Source organism: Bombus bifarius, unplaced genomic scaffold (assembly GCF_011952205.1).
Source record: "Bombus bifarius isolate JDL3187 unplaced genomic scaffold, Bbif_JDL3187 scf7180000009200, whole genome shotgun sequence".
In the NCBI taxonomy this organism is placed as follows: domain Eukaryota; kingdom Metazoa; phylum Arthropoda; class Insecta; order Hymenoptera; family Apidae; genus Bombus; species Bombus bifarius.
Window position 1 is genome coordinate 582,392 of NW_022884965.1, and position 22,662 is coordinate 605,053.

The 22,662-nt window shown below is 43.4% G+C and overlaps 2 protein-coding genes across 5 annotated transcripts in view; one reads left to right on the forward strand and one right to left on the reverse strand.

The window, feature by feature from the left end:
* LOC117214186 (protein FAM76A) overlaps positions 1–22,662 on the forward strand; it is a 45,480-nt gene that overhangs the window by 495 nt on the left and 22,323 nt on the right. For 2 of the 3 annotated variants that reach the window (XR_004488797.1, XR_004488798.1), the window contains exons 2-6: positions 405–469; positions 550–763; positions 835–971; positions 1,129–1,372; positions 1,452–1,689. Coding sequence is in view for 1 of the 3 variants with exons in the window: in XM_033460064.1 (XP_033315955.1) it covers positions 405–469; positions 550–763; positions 835–971; positions 1,129–1,372; positions 1,452–1,685 (894 nt within the window). In the remaining 2 variants the exon portion in view is untranslated. Of the gene's footprint in view, positions 1–404; positions 470–549; positions 764–834; positions 972–1,128; positions 1,373–1,451; positions 1,690–2,371; positions 2,958–22,662 lie in introns of those variants that run through there. The other variant, XM_033460064.1, reaches the window with a different exon arrangement.
* On the reverse strand, positions 3,166–15,183 carry LOC117214184 (PR domain zinc finger protein 1-like). 2 transcript variants are annotated; one of them, XM_033460060.1, is made up of 8 exons: positions 13,974–15,183; positions 12,123–12,335; positions 11,292–11,411; positions 10,705–10,830; positions 10,476–10,602; positions 8,547–10,397; positions 8,094–8,435; positions 3,166–8,012 (listed from the first exon to the last, which is right to left on the reverse strand). In XM_033460060.1, the coding sequence occupies exons 2-8, from the start codon at positions 12,327–12,329 to the stop codon at positions 7,852–7,854; spliced, it is 2,934 nt and encodes a 977-aa protein (XP_033315951.1). In that variant the 5' UTR covers positions 12,330–12,335; positions 13,974–15,183; the 3' UTR covers positions 3,166–7,851. The 2 variants fall into 2 exon arrangements, with proteins under 2 accessions (XP_033315951.1, XP_033315952.1); XM_033460061.1 differs by having other exon boundaries at positions 12,165–12,335; positions 13,972–15,181.

Here is a 22,662-nt window from a genome sequence, read left to right on the forward strand (position 1 = left end):
AAGATACGATGCTAATAATAGAACTTTTAATTCAAATGCACGTTCCAGATACAATTGTTGCTGTTTTCATACGATCAAACCTTAAAATATGAGTTAGATAAAAATTTGGTTGCATACAGACTCGCTTTTAAACTAAAATTTAAGAACAATTGTGCGTATGCACCTAAAAATTAAATAATTACTGTTTTAACTGATCATTTTTATTTGAAAATTGTCTCAATTCAATGAGACATTGTGATTTGGATTTTAATAAACATTTTTTTCTTCCAGTATTATGTGTTTTGTGCAAAAGCTTGAGTAATGTGTGAACATTAAAACTGACTAAATGTAAATACATACATTGTAAATTTTTATATTTCTGCATTCTTTTAATCAATTTTTACTATATTATGTTGCTTATTTAGGAATGCAGAGGTGCATTTCCTGTGGTGAAATGTACATATTGTAGATCAGAGTTCCAACAAACAATGTAAGCACCACATGAGTTATTTCCCATTTTGGTTAATTTATCTAATATATCTCTAAACAATTTTATTCTTTAATTTGCAGTAAGGGTAATACAAGCACTATTTGTAAGAAATGTGAGCAGAATGTGAAATCTTATGGTAAGCCATCGGCCTGTGAATATTGCAATACCATAGCTGCATTTATTGGTAGTAAATGTCAAAGATGTACAAATTCTGAAAAACGTTATGGGCCACCAGTTACTTGCGAGCAGTGCAAACAGAAGTGTGCCTTTGACAGACAAGATGAAGATAAAAAAGTAATTCATTTTGATAAGATAATGATATGCTTGTAAATTGTGAACGATAATTACTAATATCTTGATTAAAGGTTGATGGAAAGTTATTATGTTGGCTATGTACACTGTCATATAAACGTGCATTGGCAAAAACTAAACAATCGGATGCTGAGAGGAGGGAACATTTGAAACTTGCACAACAACGAGCAGCAAAGCACAAAGAACAAAAGTAATTATCCAAATACGTAATGTCACAAGGTAACTTTGTGCTTAGTAGTCTTAATTGTGTTCATCACAATTTCTCTTTTGTTGTAACATAATCCGGTAATGTTTAGTATCTAGGCATTTTGTATGAGTTCCTGGTCAATTTGTTTATTTTGCTTCAGATTAAAAAGTCACAATAAGAGACCACACAGAGTCGATGTAACGAAATTACCGCCTCAGTCCGAAGGTGCAGACACAAACGGTCCGACACCGGTGAAAGCAGCGCGGATGGGTGGCGTTCACGATCCGCATGATCCCAACAGTTCGGATCACGTAGTTGCGGTTACACAACTTAAAGAAAAGATAGCCCATCTCCAGAAACAAATCTCTATTAAAGATGGGCAATTACTTGCTAAGGATAGACAAGTATGTATATTCTGAAAGCGAAAATCTCTGAAATGTTATCGACCAGCTTTGATTCAGTTAGAATTACTCTTGTTTACAGATTACAGAATTGAAGGCAAAAAACTTCACGTCGGAAACGGAACTTCGTAACAAGATGAAAGCGACGGAGAAAGAATACGAAGCCAAAATATCGACGATGCAACTCAAGATCTCCAGTTTGTTAAAAGAAGTTGCTTCTCTATCGAAGAGTTCTAAGCGGGGCGACAGAGTTGCTGCTACGAAAACAGAAGCTGGGACCAACAGTGGAAGTGGAACAGACAGTCCTGTACCTTGATAAGGTAGGACATTTCACATCCTCATTATTCTTTGTCAATTAATGTTCGAATGATCGTATTCTATATTTACATTTTAATTCGTCGACGCGACATATTTATAATAATAAAATGTTGTAATTGAGTATATATTTAGTGTTTGGAATGATATTTTATTTGTGATTTAACGTTCATGGCTTCCTAATCTTTTACTTCTGATAAGAGCCAAACGTTATCAGGATTCCATTTCTTGTGCTTTTAGTTGTGTTCTATTATTTCCAAATATGTGTATAAGAATGTATAACTTTTGCTACCTCGCTCCTATAGTTCCATATGATGTATTGCTTTGGAGTGATTTTACGATACAAGGCTCATAGTTTCCTTTTATGTTCCGAACGTTATAAAATGCTTTGTTTTGCGTTAAAAATTTCGCGTTTTAAAAAAATTATTTTGATATTGTGATTGCAATAGTTACTGTTACTACGAGTCTTCTTTATCATTCTTTTTTCTTTATGCGTTATCGTTGCTTAAATATTTTAGATATGAAATTTATAGCACCGTCAACGATTTTGTGCTTATGCTCTTTGCGGTTATGTAAGATAGTACGAAGTAAATCTATTTTTTGGCGCGTATTTTAAAGAGTATTTGTTCTAGACAAAGAACGTGTAATTTTTCTGCGAGATGAAAGAAATCTTAAAATTGTTTTCAGGGACTTGGTTAGCCGTGACAACATACTCAAATGTCCATACCCGCATAAATCATGTAGTATATTACATATAGCTAATTGTTTCCATTAACAAGGCAAAATCTGTATTATTTTTCTAATTAATATAGGAATATATATTATCTTCGACGTGTATACGGAAAGTTTTACACGTTCTTCTAATGGGGGATGATGACGATGATGTAAGTGTAAAGAAAAGGTGTTATTCGTAAGTTAGGTAGCTTTCCCCCTTTTGTTCCATTTTTACCATTTCGCGGACGCAAATTTTTGCAATTTCCATTTCGCGATAAATTTGTTTATATGACAATGAAATTGCACTTTATCGAATTGTACATTAATAAATCGGAAAGGTATCCGGTCCGAGAAAAGTGATTTTTAAACTCTATGATCGAAGTTGATACTTGCGTAAAATGAACAGAGTTATATGCAGACACATACACACATACACACACTATAATTGAGCAATAGTGCTGCTGTAACATTTTCCTATCTATAACGATGACGATGTAACGACGATGAACCAGGATATGGTGATTGTAGATCAATTTACAATAAAAGGTTAAAAACGATATACCTCGCCTTATAAGTTGAAACATATCCTTGGACTTCCTTCCTGTTAGAAGGATCCGTCTTTCTATTCGATCGTCGTTTTACACGATAGCTTATATCGACGGAAAACAACGAACGATTTTTCATTTTATGGAGAGGTAAAGTGAATGATTGAAATTAGACCTTACAACTAGAGAGAGAGAGAGGTGTGAATGATAGGTAGTGATATGTGCATATAAATATCCAACAGCCATATATTTATTCTTTATTTTAAGAAACAAATGCTAATTGAGCATTACCTATTCAATAATTGTAATGATAATAAATGCGTAACAATTTACTATATACGAAGTGTAAGGATAATTAACATTTAATTTATAGTCGTTTAAATACGTACGAGTGTGTACACGTGTGTACAGTACAGTTGGAGTTATCGTTTAATTATTACGAGATGGTAAGAACTAAATATTGCTTGTCTGTTGTCGAGGCGGTTAGTCGCTTGATTCCTTCGTTTATCTACTTTCAGCGTATTTACACGATCTTCTTAATTTTCCATTCTCTACACCGTTTTTTCGTTTCCTGTTTTTGTTTTTTCGCAATTTAAATCTTATACTTTAGGTTTATTTCTCTTCCACTTTCGCTATTTCATTCTCTCCCTTACTTTCGCCCTCCCGTTCGTTCGTTCGTTCGTTCATTCATCTGTTTTCTTTCATTCCAGCATTCTTTCTTTCTCTTTCATTTCTTCATCTCGTTATTTATAATAGTGCGTTTAATGCAGGCAAGGTAGGAAATCGAGGCAATATACGGAATGACAATCGTCAAAACGTCACTGGAAACTATCTCCCGAACTTTCATATTATCCTTGTATAATATGAAATACATATGAGTATGTAAAAAAATATACCTGATGTGGTTGAATTCGGTAATCAACACTTTTGCGATCGATGGATTCGAATTGTGTCAGATGTCTTTTAGGATTCATTAAATGTCGTATAGTCGTAACCAGCATGATCACTGAGCAGCTCTATATATATACCTGTCATGTTAGCAATCCCGAATTTCCAAGGTACTATACTTAACTAGTTTATAGTAGCACGGTCGCAAAAGTATTAAAATTAATGATTGGAATGTACATCTGTTATGTTTGATGAGTGCGAAATGAATGGTGTCGTATCGAACGAACGTAGAATGTTCTATAGATTGTCGTTTCCAATGTCGTTTTCACGGCATAGAATACATGCAGGCCTAAACTTACTACCGAAAGTCAACATCGTAGAATCGTTCAGTCCGTGTTTCTCCTACGATTTTGATGCGATCAAGGTAGTCCTCAGCGTCCTGCGCGTGTCTCGATTAGCCGATAAATCGCTAGTATAGCGTACACATCGTGTAAGAAAATTTTCATTTGGCCTAGGCATTCGGTAGAATGCCCGAGTCTTCTACATTGCCTGTTAACTTGTTTGCAAAAATTAGCATAAAGGCCTTGCGAATCGTACCGTCTTTTCTATCGTTCTCCTTCTTTTTCTTTTTTTCTCTTTTTTTTTTCTCGTTTACCTTCTCCTCCGGGATACGTATGAACGGAGATTCGCCGAAATAAAGTAAACTTTAAAGCTGCCTTAAATTTATGACGTATCGAAATATCGTTTCCCGATAGAGATTCTATGATAAAGGAGCCTTTACACAAAAGGGGTCAGCGAAACGGAAGAAACGAACTAAACGATCAGTTCCAAAAATCTTACGACGAGCACCATGATATTTGCAGGAACCATAGAACTTGTCACGTTCCAAGCTAAAACGGATAGATGATGGATAGATTGCGATTATTGGACGCGGAACCTTTGGATTTCTGTAGGTTAATTGTTTACGCGAGTTGCGCGACGACTTTTTTTCTCTCGAAACTGAGACATTAAGAAAGGAAGTTTGGAATATTAATTGTCCTTGAACGCGGTCTGTGCTTCATGCCATTTGTTTCTTCGTTCTTTTCCTATCTTCCTGTTTAATCTGATTTCTCGCCCTTGGAGTCGTATCGCGATGCACGTACCTTTAGAATGTTTTTATAAACGATTGATAACCGTGCGTATATCAGTCTGCGATACATTGTAATGTGCTATCGTTATCGATTAGCGATTCCAGCGTCACCTTGTTTTTACTCGCCTCTCAAAACTCGGGGATTCAGGAGGCGCATGAATCATTAACCGATCGCGACTTTTATCGTTTCGTATCTAATGGTAGGCTGCGCTTTCTCACTGATTTCGACTGTCGACGATTCGGCACTTAAAAATTAGTGGAAGTACGAGTGACGAAATTTTGTATGCAACCGAATGGAAGATACGAAAAAAAGAAAGAAAGGGAAAAAGAATCAATGGTGCGTGGCCATTGATGCGAGCCTGATTAATACGTTCGAGTTTCTTCGGCAAATTTTTTTTTTTTTTTTTTGATCGATCGTTCGATGACGAATCCTTCGAACGATCGACTGGTGATCAGTATTGTTATTACTATTATTATTAATATTATTATTATTATTATTATTATTACTATTATTATTATTATTATGGATTATTGATTATTATTAATATTATTTGCTTTCTTGTTGTTGATAAAAAAAGACTTATCGTATTTTTGCCAATTACGAGCAGCGTTCTAAAACGATCTTACAAATTTCATCGTAATCCGAATAACTTTACGTACATCTAGAAAGATACAATTCTTTATGTGCTAAACGTTTACGTTAAATCGAAGCGCGAACCGAAAGTTGGAGGAAAGGCTCAGGCGGATCTTATAATTATACACGAAAAGTTACTCACGAGACGCAGCCGTGTGTTAGTTTTTTTGACTAGATTTTCCTTTTTCGCGTGATTATGATTTCTGCGAATTTCTCTACCCGATGTTCCCGTGTTAATGTGCGCTTTCGACTTGTTCCCAATGAAAATCACGCCCGAGTCTTCGCCCCGACGACGAATAGGTTATTTTGTACACCGGACATCGCGAGTCAACGGCTTTCCTCGAAGATTAACGAATTAATGCCTTTTCATCTGAATACTGCGTTTCCAGCGCGCATATTTCTTCAATTCTTCGTATTCTTTTAACGACACGAAAATTAATCAGCTTTCTTAATCGCGTTACGTCGCGACGAGTAAACGAGTTTTGTGCGCGATCGCGATAAAACGGGAAAGATAAGACGTTTTTCCGTCGAACGATCAACCGTGTGACGATGAAAATCGTTCTCGATTTCTTTATTATCGTCTTACCGCATCGGCGTTTACAATCGACGACAGAGAAAAAAAACCGTACGTTCGAAAATCGATCGATCGAAACGAGAAGAATAGTGTCGCGAAAGGAGAAAATTGAAAAGGGGAAGAGAACGAAAAGAAGGGTGGAGAAGGGAAATAAAAAGATTCGTTCGCGTGGACCGAGAGACTATGCTTTCCGTTTCGAAAATTCCACGACAAAAGGACGCCTAAAAAATATATATATATATATATTTTTATATATATGTATATGTTATTTATATGAACGTGTATAAATATAGATATAGATACTCGATCACCGAAAGCTTTTTTCTCGTGTTTTAACGTTACTACAGTACGCGGTGTAATAAATTACCTAATTTCTGAAAAGGTTTATTCCTATCAAAAGGATTATCGTAGAGCGCAGCCTACCGTGCTTCTCGCCAATCGACGACGATTTTAAATATACATATATAAAGGTATTCATAAATTAGAGCTCCTTATATTATTACCTTTTTAAATTATCGAATAATTAATAGTAATGTTAGTATATACAGGTACAGGTCTCGTATAGTTGCAGTCGTGTCGTCACTGGTTGTTCGATTATCGCGTTCTCTCGCCTTTGTTTCTCGCGCGTTTATACGCGAATATGCTGACGGATGCCGACAAAATCCGTCATCTTTCACTTTCAACCGCCTAAGTTCGAACGCATAGAAAATGGTACCGTGATATCGCGAGAAAGAAGGAAATATAATAATTATTCGACGATGCGTATGTTTCATAATAAAAATAGTATAAACTATGTTCGTAGCGCGCAAATACGCGTTACGTTTCAGGAGTAAAAATTATGTACGGTTGATAGAGTTTGTCGTTCGGACGAACGTTGGAAGTATTTGCGGAAGTATTTTTTATGGACTTTGTATGTAGATAGAAAAAGCAACGGCTCGGTGTACCGCGTTAATACGGTACCTTTTCTAAGCATCGCTTTAGGATAGACCGTGGAAGGATAATCGAGAAGCTCGGACGACTTTGGTACTCGCTTTTTCTCGGTTTCTATCCGATTCTATCCGGAAATGGCAGCGTGTGACGACTCGAGACATATTAATCCTATCGTTCAATTCGTCCCTCATGTTCATTTGTTTGACGTTTTAGATTTGTTTTCGTTGGTGGCGCTACCATAGAAAAAATATAGAAACGAGTATTTACAAGGAAGGAACTTTGTATGCTCGTAGCTGGAATCTCGTCGATTCGTCCACCCTCGTCAGAGAAATCGAACTAGTTCGCGTTACGATTAACGTACGTAAAGTAACCAGCTTCCAAGAAGTGTATCTACTAAAAGCTTTGAATTCCTTCGCGTTAACAATAACCAAGCAACAATATTTAACAATCTCAAATTACTTGTTCACGTAATCTCACTCACGTTTTCGATCGCGTTCGACGATTTTCCTGTCTCCGATCGTCTCTGCCTCTTTATACGTTCTTCTTACACGCTGTTTACGACGAACGAAATGAAGAAAAGTACAATTCGAAAATTTCTCCGTTCTTGCGACCCACTGCGAAGGGAAGCACGAACGAGTATCGTTGTCACTACCATCTCACGAGGGCAACGTCGTTTTCGTCTGTCGTGAGCAACTCGTTTACTATTCCACGGCTGGATTTTGCGTTTGAGCGAAAGGGCTCATACCCCCATTTTTAGGTGCACTCGATTATGTGAGGCTGGGAGGTCTCTATGACGCTTGGCCGGCCTACGGAATTCTCCAGGTTGTGGAGAGACGTCGAGTGTGGGCCATGCGTGGATCCGTGCCTCTCGTAATTATCGATGTGCTCCAGTTCGCATTCCTTCGGCATATTTCCTGCGATCGAAACAATATTCTCCTTCAGAATTTCTTCCAAGTTGTCTAATGGTCGATCAATTTCTTCTCAATTCTACTTACCGACGTTCATGTCCGGGCCGTATTCGTAATACGTCGGCGAACCCACGGCCGCGGCTAGGGCAAGTTCATCCTCGATATTATTTGGTCTGCAACTGGTTGTCTTCCAATGGGTCCTAAGACCGCTCGCGCTAATGTACTTCTTGTCGCAACCTTGACAGGTGTAGGGCCTTTCGTTCGTGTGTAACCTCTTATGTAACTTGAGGTGAACGAACTGAGTAAACTTGGCGGGGCACAGGTCACAAGCATAGGGCTTTTGGCCGGAATGCAGTCTCAGGTGAGTCTTCAGATTTGAGGTCGAGCTGAACCTCTTCTTGCAGATTTCGCATTGATGTGGTTTTTCACCTATATCGTTGATACAGTCTTAGTGTTCTCTCTCTCTCTCTCTCTCTCTCTCTCTCTCTCTCTCAAGTTTCATATCCTTTCAAATTATATGGGAAAATATAGTTAACTTACCTGTATGCACGAGATGATGTTTCTGTAGATGAGCTAGCTGGGTGAAACTCTTGGTGCAAACGTTACACTTGAATGGTCTCTCGCCGGAATGAGTCCTCAGGTGCACCTTGAGATTCGACAGTTGGCCGAACGTCTTGCAGCAGACGTTGCATTCGTAGTGCATCTTTCCGTCCTTCTTCTTTAATGGGTATGGTAACGACCTGTAGCCCCTGGATCCTTGGGAGTTCGGACTCAGCGAACCACTCTGCGAACAACCGTGGTCGTCCGGGGATAAAGAACTCGCGGGCGAGTATCGGTTCAATGACGAAGAGTTGGCATGAATGGTGAGGCCGGGGTGATGACCCAGGTGAAGATTGTGCGTGCCAGCTATTAACGTTTGGTTACTGTCGATTTGCATGGTCGACGAGGTCGGCAATTGGTGACTGCTCGTGGCAGCCTCCAGCCTTCTTCCATCGGCTCTCTCGTAAACCACGTTTCCGCTAGGGGTTGGCGAATAGGCGGTGCAATTGATAGACAACGGCGCCACGTTGTGATGCAGCGAGCCATTCTGATGATAAATGCCGTAGGGATAGGACGAAGGCGATTGAATAGGTGAAATGGGCGAAACACTTTGATTGCTGTTCGCCGCGGAGGTCGGGTACACCGGGCTGGATTCTATTTGACATCCGCCGGAACTGGAGTACAAGATCGTCGGGGTGGACGCACCCGTGGGATTCGTAGACGGTGACGGACTCTTGGTCTTTCTCTTAGGCGGGCAGCTACTGGATGTCGTCGAAGAGTGAAGGTTACTCGTGGATGTCAGTATCGTGCTAGACGACAGAACGTTCGCGCTAGAATGGTGATTGTTGGAATTGCTGGACGAATGGATGTTCCCTGGATGAGACTGTAGAACGTTGTTGGGTCCGGTACTGGAGTGTAGATTGCCTGTACTCGAGTGAAGGTTTCCCGTGCTGGAATGCAAGTTACTCGTCGGACTTTGCATCGGTAGCGTGCTGTTACCACTGGTAGTGGAATTGACGCACGTGTCCGCTTGCATAGGCAGATTCGAACTGGAATCGGGACTGCAAGGTAGAATGTTTCCGTAGCGATGAGATTTTTTGTAAGAGTACGCCATTTCCGTTGGACTGGATGGCGGTGGCGTGACCGAATCGGCATGCGTTTGATGGTGAATCTGATGGTGTTGCTGCGTTCCATTGTGATGATGGTTGTGGCTGTTGTTATTGTTATCGGTACTGCTACGAAGAAGGATATTTTCGAGGATAGAGCTACTCGGGCTGGTCAGATAGGCTGGTCTCCCGGAAACGGGTAAAGCACCCTTGACCTCGGACTCGTAAAAGGGCTTCGGGTTTTTCTCTGGAATTTCATCTTCGGTTACCGTCGTCAGGACGGCGTTCTTCTGAAGAATTATGGGTGACACCGGTTTCTGTAGTTCCGGGGTCACAGCTCTGCTCGGCAATTCTTGATCTTTGTCCTTTCCGTTAGCGTCTAGGTTCTTCGACGCCTGGAAGTTCCCGTAGGTCTTGGTGATCTTGATCTTAACCTTCCTGTACTCGTTCTTCGCAACTGCATTGTCTTGTTTGAGCACCTCGTTGTTGCATACCGACGTTTTCGCGTTCTTGCTGAAATCTAGCACGTAATTGTTCTCCGAGTCCGACTCGCTGCTCTCTTCCGGGGGCGTGAGGATCTCGTCGTGATAACCATTGGAATGATAGCCTTCGTCCGATCTAACGGAACCGTCCGTTGGGGTCATTTGCGAGCGTCTCTCGTAAATCGATGAATCCTTTAACGGTGACACCACGTCCACCGTAGGTGGAATTTCCGTTGGTAACGTTGATTGTTGTACTTGTTGTCCTGTAACAACGAAACTTCCGTGTGAAACGTCGTCAGCCACGAAGCACTGCCGAAGCGACAAACGAAACATGTGCTTACGTATTCTTTGAAGCATTAATTCACCCGTTAGTGGGTAATTGAGCCTTTCTGCGAACTCTCGACAATACCACACCAGAAGCTCTTGGTTCGGTAGTATCGGTTTGATTGTGTAAAAATAAATGTTCATCTGCAAAACAACCACGATCGAGATGAGTTACTGTACCAGAATGATTCTGTTAGAGTGCCTCGAGCTGATTCGAACGCGTGGCGTTCCATCAATTCGGCTCACCTTATACTGGCATGCTATTAAATTCTGCGATTCGGACGAATAAGCCGGGTTTACGTAACGCATCCAATTTGATTTCTGGACGTCATAACCGTCGATGTAGTAGAACAGCTCGTTGTTTTTGTACACCTATCGAGAAAAATGTATGATTTAATCGTGACAATGAACACGCTCGATATATGCTATTGCGTAGAATGGTAGCTGCAAGAAATGTAAGATATCGCGAGAACCCTAGCTCGTGTTCAAGGTAGAGACTAAATCTTCGATGTTCGACGCGGTTAAGGCGTCGACCAACGAGGAAATATTGGCGATTTAATAGTAAGAATCGAGAGAGAACCAAGTTCTCTATCGTAACTCATCAATTCGTTACGAGGCATCAATGGCTTCGCGGGTTTCGCTTTAAGGCTCGCTAGATCGGCTGAAACCAGTTTCTGGTCTTTGCAGGCTTCCCTCTCTATCTTCTTCTTTCCCTTTTCGCCTTCTTCTTGTTTTTTTTTTCTCATCATCCGAGAGACTAGCCGATGATGATAGTCGAAGCTCGCGAAATAACTGCTACGAGGATTTTGAATAGGCACTTAAATGATTCTTACCCTCCAGAAGTACTTCCGGTTCGCGTCGGCCGGCACCGAGTCCTTGGTGTACACTTGTCCCACGAGAGGACCGAACCGTGTTCCCTTGGGAATGTAACTTGTGCTCCACACTCCCAAAACCTGCGAATACGTAGCATATTTTTTTTATCGTCTGCCGACTCCGACTTAAGCATCGTTTCGCTAGAATTCGTTCGTTTGCTTTGCTATATCCACGCGAGGAGAATTGGTACGGCATTCGATACTTGAAATCTTTAATGTTCAGCGTTGACGCGAGGTTCGTAGAACGAGAATACCGAACAACATGCACGTCAATTCGACGGGGAACGTACGTCACGTTAAACTGTTTTATCCGCGTGATATTTACGAACGTTTCGGTAGGCTGCTCTATTTTCGTGTGGAGAAATGTTATCCATACTTAGATCGGGTATATCTGGATATCCTTCGTCGCTCCGATGATTTTAAACTTTGATTTTATGGCTTGTACTTTTTCCTCTTTTTTCGTACGTCGATTCTAATCAACCGAATAATACTTTGTACTGTTCGAACTTGAAACGCGTCGTGCAATGACCGAGACTACTGGTCTCGATTCCTGTCACCGAGGAAAGTGTAACGATTTACTTGAGCTCTAGGTCGTACTCGGTAAGTTAATTAGCTTCGTTACTCGGTCAAGTTTGATTCGCCGCTGGTATCCCTTAAATCGCAACAATCGCCCGGTCCGACCGAATTGAACGAAATCAAGTTCCCATAGGTTTTCGTAAGTCTGAGTTGGTATCATTAGCGAGTCTAGGGAATTAACTAACGAGAAATTGCGATTATTCTCGCGACTCTCACCGAGGAGGTCTCGAGAAAGGATTCTTTGGCGGAGGAACGTACATCGTTGAGGGCCTGAGAAGGTTTGAGGACCAAATTTCTTGGCAGGGATGCCTCCGCACGATTGGTATCGCCTGGCGATGCCGCCACATCCGGTACCAAATATACGGCATGCTGCTCGAATTCCTCTTCTCTCAAGGTCGCGTGATCCCACTCGCTGGCCTCCATCCTTCACTGTACAGAAATTCAAAAACGTAACGTTAAATTTCGATGTTCGATTCAAATGTTAGATAACGGGCAAGGAAAGAATGAAGAAGTATCTCAGTATTCGAGTAGTATTCGATCATAGTTGTTAATTTGATTTCGTTACACGCGTGTAACTTTGGTGCGCAGAAACGCAAAGACTCGGTACGTGTTTCGATACCGTTATAGCCGAATCGTTTATTTAAAAACTTAGCACATAGCGATGCGCCGTTATCTACGAGCTTCTACAGCCAGGTTCGATCAGGTTTCGTGTTTGATTCGATGAATTATTTAATCACTCGATTCCTAACATTTAGTCATCGAATAACTGCCACTATACTTTTCAACTTTGATATTTCGATCTAAACCTTTCCCCGAGCATTGACCGGGAATGTGTGCGGAAGCGGTTTTACAGTTCGAGCGTAGATCATCGCGGGTGAAAACGAAACGTGAAAATCGCGATATTATTAGAATTGACTTAGAAGTGTCTATGTATAATGACGACCGACAACGCAGAGGGTTATAAATAGTTGAGATTCCGGTAAATCGATACGATCAATAACTCCAGCCATTAACTTCGAAACGCTTGTAAAAGAAAAGCAACGCGTTCGTCCGCGTGTCGACGCTTGCAACCAACGAGAAATTTATTTTCGCTCATCATCCGTTTCTCGATAAGAATCGGTGAATTTAACGATCGATCGTTTTTGGTTTACGGACGAAAAAAAAAAAAATTAGCCACGTGATAGACAAAAATTGTGCTTTTCCTTGTCCCTCAATCGGCGATGGTGCAACACTTTAACACCGCGAAAGTGAAACCCGTCCACGCATTGATCGACTGCAGGGGTGAGTGGGAGGGGGACGGGGCATAAACTCTGAAGTCCGCCCCTCCGACCTCTCACCCCCGCCCACCTCGCCATCGGGGGTTTTCGCTACTCGTTGAATTTCCATTTCCGTGGAAATAGCACGCTACCAACCCGTTCACTATTCGTTAACTTTCTGCGTAACTTTTTGATTTTCGTTCCTCGTCTCTCGATCCCCTTCGACGAAGAGGATTTGTCTTTGCTCCCAATTTTCGATGCTCTTTCGAATCGTATTTTCGTTAATCGACTGCTAAACGATATTTGTTATTATATTAAAGTCGCCTTCCTTTTTCACCGTTTATCGCATGGTATTTTTGTATGGATGAAACCTGTTCTTCAGAAATACCTTAAAGTATTTGTTGGATCTTTTTTATAAGTAACGATTGAACGTTGAAAATTTTCCGTTGATTGAAATTCGATCCCGCTTTTTGAACGATGAATCGTTCAGACATGGTTTAAAGCGTTTGAGACAAACGTTGCAATTTCCGGTGAACGATCACGTTCATAATGCATCATGTTAACACGTACCTCTATGAAACTGACTTAAAAAAGGAAACATAAAACAACAGTATACGTGCATCGACTCTGTTGAATTTTGAGGCATTTAAATATCTTATAACTTCCGATGGGGTACACCACTCGCCATACGTGTTGTTTAAACGTTTCGAGTTTTTGTTCGTCGTACCATTAATTTATTGTTTTTGGTCGTTCGTTCTAAATAAAATCATGTCAGTTGATATCGTGCAGCGTTAACGTGCAGTACTCACGCCTTTTGGTGCATCGGTCGCGAGCTGCGAGTCGACGAAACGAATTTAATACCGCCTCGCGATGATTTCCTCCGTTGCTTTTTCGTCTATATTGTGCTGATGCGACTGATTAAGTCCCTCCGAGGGGATGATTTTCGAAAAGAATTGGCGGGGCCGGTTTTACGTGATCCTGTGATTTCTCAGGGAGATCGGCATCCCGACGACTCTTGGGACACTCGGGAGCCTCGGCTGGCCTCGCGTTGAGGGATGAAACACGTTGGCTTTTCTCAACATTTATTTGAGAATGTCCCTCGGCAAGGCGAAATTTCGACGTCGATAAGGCCGATCGCTGCCGGCCTAGGCGGTTCTCTACCACCTATACGACGCTTATCGATTATCAGGACATCGAGAAAAGGAAATTTGGATCGGCGCTGTCGTTGCACCCGATTAATCAATCACTGACACTCTCTCTTCTGCTTGTTTATCAACAACAACTATCCTTTGGAGGATCTCGACGCGACACCACTGCCCTTCCGTTTTCTCCTTGATCTCTCCTTGCGTGTTTATTCGCGCGATCGTCGACGCTGTTTCCCGTCGAATACGAAGGAAAAATTAAACCGGAAAGCACCGTTTTCTTTTTCTCTTCTCGAAGGCACACGCGAACCACTTCCACGCACTTCACCTCTTTCTGTCTCACACCCTCTCCACCCCTCGTTACTTTTCCAGGTTGAACAACTACGAAGACGGATCGACGGCTCGAGAACTCGAAACCAACGAACGATTTTATCACGAGGGAAAAAATGACGCACTAACGACGATCGGGGATCTTTCTACCCTCTCTGTCAATGACAGAGTGGTCTCGCGGTTAAACGGCGAACGCGAGCGAGCACGCCGCGTTATGATGCCGATCGTTTGACAAACAAACCGGTGGTGTTGGAACGCGATCGATTGGTTTGGTTTTATATTTAACAAAAAAAAAAAAAAAATGTCGTCGAAAAAGGCAACACTCTTCCGCGATGATGAACGCGTTTCGCGTAATTTCGCGTTTCAACCCTTTTTCGAGGGTGGTTGGTCTCCGCCTTCGGGTCTCTTTGGATGGCACACGCAGAGCAGTGTGTGGAACTCGGGTAGACCTGACCTAGCCCAACGCGAGTCGGCTTGGCTCGTCCTCCCCCTGCGTCGGTATTGGTCGCTCGCTATCCCTCTCTCTCCATCCTTCTCCCTTTCTCTCTCTTTCTGGCGAACACGGACGCGGTGGTGTGTGCCAGCAAAGCTGCCAGACCAGAGCAGAGGTGGTGCATTTCTCTGCGCTGCGCTTTCGATCGACCCGTTGCCAGAGGTTCTCTCCCTCCCCCTCTTGCCCCGTTCTCTCTCTACTTCACCCTTCGCCGTTTCGTCCTCTTTCCCATCCTTCTCTCTCCGCTTCCCTTCCTCGCTCTCCTCCGCCCCGGTACCTCTCGTGCATTTCCCCCTTTCATCCTTGTCGCTCCGCTTCGCGTTTCTTCTTCTCTTCGTCGAGCGCGTTCTCGTTACCCCTTTCAACCCCTCCAGCTACTCCAGCGCGTGCAACCGTGTCCCCTTCCCTTTCTTCTTTCCTCTCACCGATGCCTCCCCTTTCCCTCTTTCTCTCCTCTACCTCCTATTTCTCTTTCTTCCGTCCTCGGATTTTCCATGCCGTCGGCTCTGTCTCTGTTCGTCGATGTCGACAGGGTGCATGCGCTGATCGCTTCTAAGTTTAATTCTTCGGTAACTTCTCGCGATCGTAAGACGTTTTACCATACCACGTAATGGAAAAAAATAAGGCGCGAGCCGCGCGTTCATCGCGCTGACCGAGGCCTATTCCGCGTTCATCGCGGCGCATATTCTCGATACGAACGAGAGCACCGCTGTCCACATTTCGATTCGGTTGAAAATTCGAATGGATTTCGTAAGGGAGCTTAGTTTTGGCGGAGGTGGTTTATGTAACGCGTAAAATCGATAAGGCGAGAGAGTTGGCGAATGATCTAAGAATACAGAAGCGTTCAACTTCTCTTGTGCGCAATTCTACGCGGAAAATATTGGAGGGAACTCGTTCGAATACGAGTCGATGTAACTTAAGGACACGCGAAGGAAAAATAGTTTGATGGAGTGGCGAAAATTTGAATTTAAACGAAGTCTATACACAAGACGATGAAATTGACCTCGTTCCGACAGGTTTCCAACTAAAATGCGACGAGCTAACAACATTCGCGATTTAAATTTTCATATTATCGTCCATGATGCGGTGTATAAGCTGGAAACGATTATCGTCGTTATTATCGAAGGACAATTTTTTCTGGTCTGGTAAATTTACAAGCCAGACAGCCGTCTACAAAAATCCTGCGGTGTTTTTCTCCCGTCCTTGTTTACACCTCCTTTGAGTATGTGCTTTTTCTACGGTGCGTCCCTCTCACACGGTTTCTCCTCGTCCGTTGTCCTCAGGCAACCCCTTTACGGGGACGTGCATTTAACCCCAGCGCCACCCTTTACCTACACTCCCACCCTCCTTTTCCATTCACGGTTCGTTGCATAGACCGATCACGTTCGAGCCAGATGAATGTAAATCGGCCCAAATCGATCCAGACCAGTCTGCAATCTAAAGAGCTAACGATCTTCTCTCTTCGATCGCTTATTTTCACGTTGTTTTCTTCTTTTTGTATCGATGTCGATATCTTCCTTTCGCAACACCAAGTACGTGGAATCCAACTGGCCCAGACCCTGGCCCAGAGTCACGGCCACTCGAGATCGGTAACCCCGTTCACTTTGGTTAAACGAGCATCGCTCGTACATGGCTCGTTTTTTCGTCTGCGCGTCATCGTGAGTACCTAGCTTGGAACTATCGGCACCTCGTAACAGAGGAACATACACACGGGTCGTCGAACTTTCTCGGATTCTAATCCCGAAGACCGGTCTCGATTCCATCTACCGGGTTACGTGTACGAAATCTGCCACGCACACAAAAGCCCGATTTTCATCGTGAGATAATACCGTCGTTGTTTCAGCCACGGTCGCTGCCGTTCGCCATGAATATCTTTGCATATTCTCAACGAAAACATACGTACGAGAAGTAAATAAAAGACGATGTTGCCTAAATGCGTAGCTAGGATTATGACCATACAGACGGAAGACCGAATACGGTGTAATAAAGAGTATAGGGAGGAAAAAATAGTCTGTCCGAGGACAGACCACGAGTGGGTGTATGGAAATTTTCTACAACGTACTCAATGACCTGGGAAAAATATTTACTGCGCCGACGATGAGGCATTGCAGTGTATCGACTAGCAATAATTCACTTGGCACTGTTCCTGAAATTAATAGAATATCGTGCCAGCTGTGATTTATTCGTAATTCTGTGGAAATGCCTCTACCGGTGGAATTAAATTTATGGCAGTAATAGCGCTTTATCGGTCCTCGCGTGCATTGTCTCTGTCGCACCTGAATCCGTCTCGTCGCGATTCCATCTTCCTCTTCTTTTACAGGAATAAAATAATTCCGCTTTAATCCTACCATGCGTGCGAAATTTAACGGCAGGCTGCTTTTAACCCGGTCGCGCGTACACTGCACCGACTACTTTCGGCGGAAATTTGAAAATAATTAAATTTGTTCGCTCCGTAAACACGCGGTGTCCCCGGGCCAGACAGACAAATGTTTCGATTATTCGCAGCGAAAGTTCTAAACGATATTCACGATTGCACTTTTATCAGAGAAAAGAACAATAGATTGTTATTTCGGTATCGGATCTCGAACGCGTATCCGATCGGGCTGATTTCTTTGTCATCGAGACTCGATCTCGGTGCAGTTTCGCGACACGAGTCTGAGAGTGACTCGTGCCGGTATGTGGGCGAGGTCGTTGATCTCTGCGTGAATTCGTGCGACGAAATTTTGTCAGCGGAGCACGGCTTATTCGAAATTTCACTTTTCGAGGAGAATCGACGAGCTGGAGATCTACCTTGCGAATTTCCACGCGGTGCCCTCCTAGCGAAAGAAGTTTCCGCGTGAATCGCCGACGACTACTAACCCAGATACGTTCCCGGGTCGTCGATCTTTTCCCTCCTCGGAGGAACGGCTGTACCAGATATATTAATTTCCTTCGGTTCGACCGCTTCTTGCGAGAATCACCGTCAGATAGGATCGCACGATTTCGGAATAGCTCACCTTTTTTAGACGCTATGGCGACACCGAGAAACAGTGTCGTTCGCTTCGTTAGATCGTCGGTTTAGACGTCGGTCATCCTGTTCATCCTTAGATATCTTCTGATTAACCAACTTTTCATCGGTGTCGATCGAATCACAGAATTTCGTAGAAACAATTTTCATTCGATACTTTGATCTCGAATATCCATATTTTCTGAACGTTAAATCGATATCGATCGAACGATATTCCATGGATACCTTTATTATCGGTTAACGACATTAGATACCTTCGAGTTACGATCGAAAGGGAAATCAAAGGTTCCCGATCCTTTGTCCTCGTAAAATGAATGACGGAAGCGCAACGTGTTGTCTCGTGGCTGGCAAGTTTCTAATCAGACGCGTAATAGCGGCCGCGAATAGAAAACCGAATGTGAACCGGAAATGCCGTTTCCATGGAACCCATTCGAACTATTCCGTGGTGTAGTAGGATACTTTAACTCTCGTACAACACTCGTAACTGTTACTTTAGAGAATAACGGGCCATACGGGCGTATGCGTGTTTATCGCGGCGATTGCGTATACACACGCGGCTTTCCGAGAATAACGGACAGAAATTCGCCTAGAATGAAATATTGTTGACTCACCGAAATGTTTCCGGGCTCTTTACAGATTTTATTTCTCTTTCGGTTAGCGTATACGACTCGTGCGAGGGAATTCCTGGAAGATTCGTCAATTTTTTCCGGAGAGCCTCTCGAAATTCTTTTACCGCGTAAAGTTGAACATTGAAAGTTTTACTGATGGACGCCTGGACGTCGATTATGGCGAAGATATCGCGTAACGAGGTAACTTGGATCGACTGACCAATTAGCGGATAAGTTGAGGATTCCGAAGGTTTAGAAGCTTACAGGATCAAATATTGATTCGGTGTTCTTGACGGTTAAGAAAGGTCTGGACATCTGTAAGAAGGTCGATGCTTTGCCGAGTCACCGCGGTGTCAATGACCCTTAAGGCTTTGAACCGGGACATGTTGCGTTTAAGCTTTTTGTAGAAAGTGCTGTTATTCCACTGATCTTGCAGAGAACTTTACTTCTTTACGCGCGATAAAAAGCATCTACTATTTTCCGCGTGTAGCTGTTGGCGTCTCTAAAGAACTTCGCCTACGTTCCGTTAGTCGATTTGAATTTCCACGACTATCCTGTGCCACCTTGTTTACAAATAATTCATTGTCCAGACATTTCGATAATTTCAAAAATCAATTTCGATTGAGCAGCTGCAAAATTTCTCGTTCGATTAGTTTCAAATTGTGCAACGAGAAACGATTTTAACGAGAAATAATTCTCAATATTTCTCGATAGAACCGAAGAACGCGTCTTCCTTTGGATCAGCGTTATCGACGGTCGATTCTTAGCGAAAATCAAAGTCCCGTTTCCGGCGCGTTTCTCGGACTAGTCGGCGGCGCGTCTTTAAAGGCCGACGTACTCTCGGCTGGTAGCAAAATGTAAACCGGAAAAGCAACGAGCAAGTGAATTAGCGAAGTGAGTTCGCGATTGCCTCCCCTTCTACGCCTGCTCGCTTCGTCCTTCTTTCTCCTCGTTCACCTGGCACCTTCCATTCTCTCTCGCCACGGATCTGAAAGAAGGTCTTTGCCGGTCATTGTCCCACTTGCAAGTCTACTTGGACTTGGACTTGGACCACGCTATAAGCATGGTGCGCTGAGTAACGAGGTTCCGATACCCCCATAGGGGACCCCCTTTTGCGCCTATATTCTATACGCAACACGTACGTGTACGTTCACAGACAGGGACGGACGGAGACAGTGTTCAAGCGGTGAACGAACTTTAACGCATCGTGTTCCTAGCCATGCGCGAAAATCTTCCTAAACGAGCGCGCCGCGTTTCCTTCTGTTTCTCAAGAATCGTAGTTTTCTTTGCACATCCAACTGTTACGATCCTTTCTCGTATGCGATTCTAAAACTGCTTGCAACGTTCAATCGTGATTACATTTCGTATCGTAATATCGCTGATATTCGAGACGATGAGTCGCAATTTTTGTGTATTTACATCAAGATGAATTAATTACACGCTATCGATGACGCCTGTCGTTCACAGTCTTGTCTCGTGTTCCATCTAATTAATCGGCACGGGCAAAAACGTATCGAATGATTGGCGATAAGTCGACGTGGCAAAATTAGTTCGAGACACACGAGTTACGATACTACGAGGCTTATGATCCGCCCCTGCATATCGCCACGTACTGGCATCGAAACCAAACCGCGTCACTCGCCTAACTGTACATAGGCTTGTGTATACCAAGGTACCGTACAGGTACGACTACCAAACGGTCGTAAAACCATGAATACGTGAAGACGTTTACACGTGGGCCACTATGCACGCGTCTATGCGTGTACAGGTGCGTAAAAGCACCGTTGTACAGCCGACGAAGGCGCGGTCAAAAGTAAAACCGAATTCGTTTTCGGTAGGACTTCGGTCAGTCGTGTTTCTCCTTATCTTCCGCGCTTTATCTCTCCTTCTTCACTTTTCCTTCCAACAACATTGTCATTCCCTCGACGTTGCTATTTGTCGTACGACGTACTATTCCGTATCTTCGTGGCGACTTTTCCTTCGTTTCTAATAAAACGAATGAGATTTTCTTCAAGAGCTGTGCGAAAGTCGGAAAACTACCGAAGACTATTGAACTCTCCGCGATAATAGGATGAACGATCGATGATTTGGTTAATCGCATGCGTTAATGTCGCAAGGTCCGCGCACACGCTCCGTAAAAGGTATCGCCGGCATCCTCTGCTTCTTATGTAACCCAAAGGCGAGAGATGAATCGAGCTGTGCCAGGTCAGAGACATCGTTTCCTGGCTCTGTTCTCGAGTTCAGGACCTCGAACCGAAGGGAATTCGTTGAACCTTGAGAGTTCATCGTATCGAGTAGAGCCGAGCGTCACGTTGTGCCGATCTTCGTGATTAGTCGTGATCGAACTGGACGGCCCTGAATTCCAAGTATCTTTTCATCGATCTCGACAGGACAATGATAGTCGTAGCGGCGCGGCGGCTGGACTCGTTCTTCATCCTCGATGAAGTCACGAACGAACCGTGACCAATTTTGTCTTCGTCTGTCAGTCGAGGCATTATTATTATCTTTTCGATACTTCTATGCTCGAACTCTCCAATTACGAGTGACGAAAAATTGATTTCGTTTGGTGGAATCGCGAAGAGAAATTCTTCCGCTAACCGAACCGTCCGATATTGTCGAATAGCGTCGAAGCGTATTGCGTTGGAAGAGTATCGTATCGCTCCGCAAAAGTACAAGTGGAAACGTACAATGTCTGGTCGGCCGTGATAGAAGCAACGTGGCGCGCGAAGGTAGAACGCCGCTCTCGAGTAGTTGTGATCGACGTCAGGCCGTACGTGGCCAGCCGCTTTCAATGGGGACACGTGATCGGCAGACTACGGCAGTGGTGGAGGTCGACCGGCTGGTTCGCCGGTGTGTCCTCTCTTTCTGTTCTTTCTGTTCTCGGCCGAGGACCTCCTCTACGTACGCCGGTACGCCGTGGAGTCACGGACGACCGCTATATCATTTTCGCTACCGGCCTGCGCGCCTCGGTTCACCGTTCTCGTCGGTTGTTGAACCCGACTCTCTTTGCGCGCTGCATAACCCATTTTGTAATAGCACACTTCGAACAGGCACACCGGTATCCTTCTCGAAAATCGACGATCCACGCGTCGATTCTTCGTATTTCTAGTCATTCGCTTCAATATGTTTTCGATACGTAGACAAGGGTCTTCTCTCGAGAAAAGTGTGGAAAATTTGACGATACGCGAGAAAGAAGAAAACTCGTCAGGAAAATTTAGCAGAACTCTGATATTATTTTCTTTTCTTAACGAAACTGTTCGATAGTTTGGCATAGTCAGCGAATCCTTGAAGAATTGTTAGAGCGGAGAATGAAATCGTCGAGATTTTTACTAGCACGAGTGAAATGAATTTGTACTAGGTCGCAGGTTTCTATTCTCGTCGGTTATTGAACTTGACTCTCTTCACGCGCTGCATAACCCATTTTGTAATAGCACACTTCGAGCTGTCGGCTCGACCGTCTCAAAGACAATTTACGCTTGGTTTCCATTCTTTCGCATCGAAAGAACTCGATGAACCGCTGGATACCTGTCGAAACGAATATTTGTCTGTAAATGAAACAGAACATTCGCTCGAAATCATGGCGTCTCCGCGTCTTCGATTCCCTTTTGCCGTGTGCCCGATTTTCACCGAATGAAAGGCGGATTTTCATTTTCCTGCACGGTCGATGAACTTGGCACTCGCCGCGCGGCATAACCCATTTTGTAACACCACAAATCGCACCGGGACCCGCACATCCTATTACAAAATGGACTACGTAACGGTGTCCTTGTTGGAAACTATCGTTCTTTGCCCGCATTCTAATTTCTAGATGATTCGCTCGGGCTAAAAATCGGATTCATAGAACGAACGTATATAAAAGGGGGCTAGAGGAGAAAAGTGAGCGCTCGAAGAAACGTTCGTTCTCATCCACGATCCGTGTT